Source organism: Octopus bimaculoides, chromosome 11 (genome assembly GCF_001194135.2).
Source record: "Octopus bimaculoides isolate UCB-OBI-ISO-001 chromosome 11, ASM119413v2, whole genome shotgun sequence".
Taxonomy (NCBI): domain Eukaryota; kingdom Metazoa; phylum Mollusca; class Cephalopoda; order Octopoda; family Octopodidae; genus Octopus; species Octopus bimaculoides.
This window is the reverse complement of record NC_068991.1, coordinates 22,260,771-22,265,770: the sequence shown is the minus strand read 5'-3', so window position 1 is coordinate 22,265,770 and position 5,000 is coordinate 22,260,771. Positions and strand designations below refer to the sequence as shown.

Genomic DNA, 5,000 nt, shown 5'->3' with positions numbered 1-5,000 from the left:
TGAGACTCCCATAAGGTTAATAGAATAAATATCTGGCAATTATAGGCACAGCATAGCTGTGTGGTAAGATGTTTGCTTTCCAGCCACATGGTTCTGGGTTCAGTCCCACTGTATGGCACTTTGGACATGTGTCTTCTACTATAACCTCAGAATGATCAAAGCCTTGTGTAGTGGATTTGATTGACAGAAACTGAAAGAAGCCCTTTGTGTGTGTGTGTGTGTGTGTGTGTGCACGATTGTGTATGTGCACATATATGCATGTATGTGTGCATGCATTAGTACGTGTCTGTATATTTGTGTGTGTGTGTGTGTGTGCATACATGTGTCCACTTGTCTCAACATCATGTGATGAATGTGAGTCACTGTCGTACAGGTGACGTTATTCATTTCAAAGTTTTCATGGAAAACATGTCTAGCCATGGAGAAATGAGAATCAGTGACAGAAAGAGTATCTGGCTGCAGAAAATCTGTCACAGCAAATTCTACCTGACTCATGAAAGCATGGAAAAGTGGATGTTAAAATAATGATGATGATGATAATCTTTGCATGTTATTTTATAGTATATACTGAATATCTTTTCCATGTTACAGCTCAGTGATTGTGATGTAATATAGGCCATCTATTCTTCAGCTACTTGTAAATACAGTATAGACATAATCCTGAATTATACTTTCTGTTACAGGTCTCCTTTTGGGTGATGCCCTGGGATTTGGCCTTGGTGCTGGATGGTTTCCAGGTGGTGGCTATGGTGGTGGGTATACAGGATTTGATGATAGCCAAAATATCCAGATCAACAATTATTATGATGTTGATAACACAAATATTGAGAACACTGACTTCACTGATGTTGATAACAGTTTTGACACTAATAACTTTGATCTTGGTAACAATGATGGATTTTGTGATGATGGATTCAACTTCTGAAGACATGTGACCTGAACACTAAGTGCAAATATATACACTCAAATGAAATTCTGCACATGAGAAATGCATATTTTGACAAAGCTTTAGCTGTAATTATACCCTATTTAGTCAGACTAGCCAAATTTCATCTTAGAATTCAGATAAAAATTAGTTTTGGCCAAAGTTGAAATATTTCCCGGAATGCTATTAAACACGACAAATATAATATGTTTATATCCAAAATGGTATCATTTAATGATAATTTGCCTTTAATCTGCTTTGGATTTTGGCTACTTGTAAAAAGTATCCAAGTATAATGCAACTGTCCAACTCAATAGACTATGTTTCTTGCTTACAAAACAGATTCTAATTTCGTCTGATAGAAAACTGGTTGAATCTTCTTGTGGTCAAGTGTAGAGCTAGTTAACAAATGTTTCTTTGTGATATATGTATACACTGTATGCTACATATATATCATTCTTTTGAATGCAATTTACTGGTATTCAATATTCAGTTATTGTTACTTTAAATTCATAGAAAAATGCTTTAAAATATTGTTTTATGACTTTATTATTAAAAAGTGTTCTGTAAAGCTTGCATTATAAATAAATATGTTCTTATATGATCAAGAGTTGTTTTTAATGCCTGTCCACTCATCTATCTGGTTCAAAATATTAGGGTAACCACTCTAAGAGTAGTTATCCTAAAGTTCATATTGGAGATCATGAGACCTACTTCTCATTTTGCTGGCGAGATGAGAAGCAGGTCAAATGGGCTTGCAGAAATATGAGAGCATAGATGTGTTGTGTTCATGAGTCATAAAGGAAGGGTGTCTTAGCCAAGACCCTCATAGGTAAGGAATTCTTCCAGATAGATAAAGGTGATAGAGTGGGTAGAGTTTGCATGCTGTAATCAGAATCATTAAGAGATAAGGCAAATGAGGTAGTGAGGACATGTGATAAAATTATTAAACACTTTTTATCTTTTCATATGCACCACATTCAGAACTTGTGGATGAACAGGAGGATTGTTTTTATGAGTTCTATACAGACTATCTTGATAGCAGATGATGAAGATTTCACTATAACAGCTGACAACTTTAATGGACATGACGGAAAACAACCATGATGGCTATTTAGAATACATGGTGGTTCTAGGTACAGTATGAGAATAAGGAAGAGATCAAGACTTCTGGAGTTCTGTTATGCAAATTATCTCAGGATCTGCATCACAAACTTCAGGAAACCACCCAGCCAGTGCACTGATGAGATAGATTATATACAGCAAAATAGATGGATGGCTGTAAATGCTAAGTGCTTCCCAGGTGAAGAATATACCTCCCAACACAGATGTGTAGTTAATGACTTCAAATATGGGCTACTCTGCCTCAGAGACAAAAGACAATTTGAAGGAGGAATACTTGGAAGCTAAAACAGCCCTTAATTGGATATAAATTCAGAGAGGTGTTAAGTGATAGGGGCATATAACATAGAGCAAAACAACTAGTTTTTATAGGACAATCTGTTGGACTCTACAGTGAAACACTTGTAGACAGTGAAACACTTGTGAAACACTTGTTAGCAGTGAAACACTTGTAGACAATGTTGTAACATTAAAGCAACAAGTTTAGAAAGACTGGAAGGGAGGTGGGGAGCAGCAGAGAAAAATGCCAAATTGTTAAAGCATAAGACGAACATCAAGTATAAGAGGAAAGGCAAAAAAGTAGTTTGCGAATGTTCTGTGATATACAGATTAGGGGTATAAGGTGTTCCTCATTGCTAGAGAGTGAATTAGAGAAAATCAAGATGTTAGAGAGCAATATTTATGGAATAAAGGAACACTTGTTCTCACTGTCACTAATAAGAAGCATAAGGGACTACTACAAAACACTTCTGAATGGTGTGGAGAATGCTTGGAAGAAAGAGAGAGAGAGAGAGAGAGAGAGAGAGTACAACGTGCACAAAAGACATGTCATCCAATTTTTCAGCAGGATGATAAAGTGATAAGTAATACGAAAGCAGGGAAAGCAGCTTGATAGTCAGGGATAGATCCCTAAAAACCTTAGGATATCGGGCCAAGTAGGGTACAAGATAATCACTTGAATAGTAAATGAGGCAATACAGGCAGCTTTCTTACCAATGACTGGTCTTGCAGTCTGATTGTAAACTGCCTCAGGGGAAGGGAAATGATTTAGAGGGAAGCAAGTAGAGACATCAAACTGTTGGACAAGATTATGAAAGTTACAGATTAGGGACAGGATTGATCTGAATGATGGTTGGCTTTGAGCAACTGATGCTATATTCCTTGTGAAACAACTGCAAGCGAAGTACATTGCCAGGAGTAAGCCCACTGTATCTAGCATTCATCGAGTCCCTCACGCTGTGATTTGGTGGTTGTTAAGGAAACTAGAGGTAGATGAATAACTTGTGAAGGACATATAAGTTATGTATGAAAGGGTGGTCAGCAAGGTTCATATCAGCAATGAATTTAAGGTGCAAGTAGGAGTATACATCAGGGCTCATTCCTCAGCCCATCCCCAATTTATTATAGTCCTCAAGTCATAACAAGCGGAATTAAGACTGGTTACTCTATAGAACTCTTGTATGCTGACAACTTAGCTCTTGCAGCAGTATCAGAGGGTTTGAAGTAAACTTAGTAAAAACAAAAAATTTAGAAAGTACGAAGGAAGACAGGATATTTATGACGTCAAGGAAATGACTGAATTCCATTGGCAGAGGAGGCGCCTGTAGAAATTCCGTAGGGTATGCCCAGTTTATATTTTCTGGAGACAATGTATGTATGTATGTATGTATGTATGTATGTATGTATGTGCGCGTTTGCGAGTGTATCTGTGAAAGTGTTTGTGTGAAGACGTCATCGGTAGAAAGTAAAGATAAAATGCAAGGGAGATAAGCCACACTGTCACCAATCTCTGGTAGTCATTAATGTCAAGAGAGAGAATAAATTCCAGCAGCAAATTTAGATATCGCTTTTTTAAAATCACTGTAGATAAATCCTAGCAAAGACAGTCTCTGATATGTTGAAATTTGGTGGTGGTGGTTGTGTGTACGTGTGCGTGTGTGTGTGTGTGTGTGTGTGGGGGTGATAGTAAAAATCATAAATCTTCAAAATTTTTCTTTTTAATAGCATAAAGTGTATTTATGGGGAGAAAAATATTGAAAAATACCAATACATGTCAGAGTGACAAAGAAACGAGGAAGGTGGTCGTGGGATGTGCTAGAGACAACAACCAAATCTCTGTTAAATCACACATCTTTTCGTTTGAAAATATTAACAATTTTTTTTTTTAAATCAAAAAGGCTTCCCCCATGGTTTTTATGTGTCTAGTTCCAAAAAAATTTGCCAATATTGGTCAGAATCGGCCAGAATCCAACTTATGCCGGCATCCTGATCTGGAATCCTGTTCAATCAGATTGAAAGAAGTTCATGGTTTAATTGTTTATTCAGAGCCTCAACACATTTTAGATTTGATATATTTCTCGTTATTGTTGTTATTTTGTATTTAGGAATTTCGATGACCAATGCAAACCTGTTGGAATTTCCAAATTTTCAATTTTTCACATAAGGTAGAATTTCAAAAATTTCTGCTGGCTTACATATTTAATAATTGTTACATATTAAACAAGCTTTGTTTCTTTATGATTACCTGCACATTTTAATCTCCTCTTTTTTTGTGCATGTTGTACACCGAGGTGCAAAAAGTTGCAGCAGAGACAGTAAGAGCATCCAAGGCTAAGTCATAGGAAAACTTTGGGGTTAAGGTGGACTTTGATTTAAGATCGGCCAATAAAGTATCTTGGCAAACTTCATGCTAGAAACCCTCTTCCACACCTACATTAAAAATTCTTACTACAGAGAAGAGCATATGTGAGAGATGGGGAGATTACTTTGCTGATTTATTTTACTTAGAATAAATACCAGGCTTAACAAAAAAATAAGTACTGGGGTCAATTCACTTGACTAAAGCGAATAGTTCAAGGCGGTGCCCCGGCATGGCCATAGTCTAATGACTGAAGCAAGTAAAACAGGGGCCAGGGAACTTTTGTAACCTATTATCCCAATATATATATATATA

At 36.6% G+C, this 5,000-nt stretch overlaps 1 protein-coding gene across 2 annotated transcripts in view; it reads left to right on the top strand.

The window, feature by feature from the left end:
* LOC106879402 (zinc finger protein 341) overlaps positions 1 to 1,529 on the top strand; it is a 20,453-nt gene extending 18,924 nt beyond the window's left edge. For both annotated transcript variants that reach the window (XM_014928946.2, XM_014928945.2), the window contains one exon: positions 684 to 1,529. In XM_014928946.2, coding sequence (XP_014784432.1) covers positions 684 to 925 — 242 coding nt within the window. In that variant the 3' untranslated portion in view covers positions 926 to 1,529. The remainder of the gene's footprint in view (positions 1 to 683) is intronic.
* Positions 1,530 to 5,000: the final 3,471 nt, after the last annotated feature.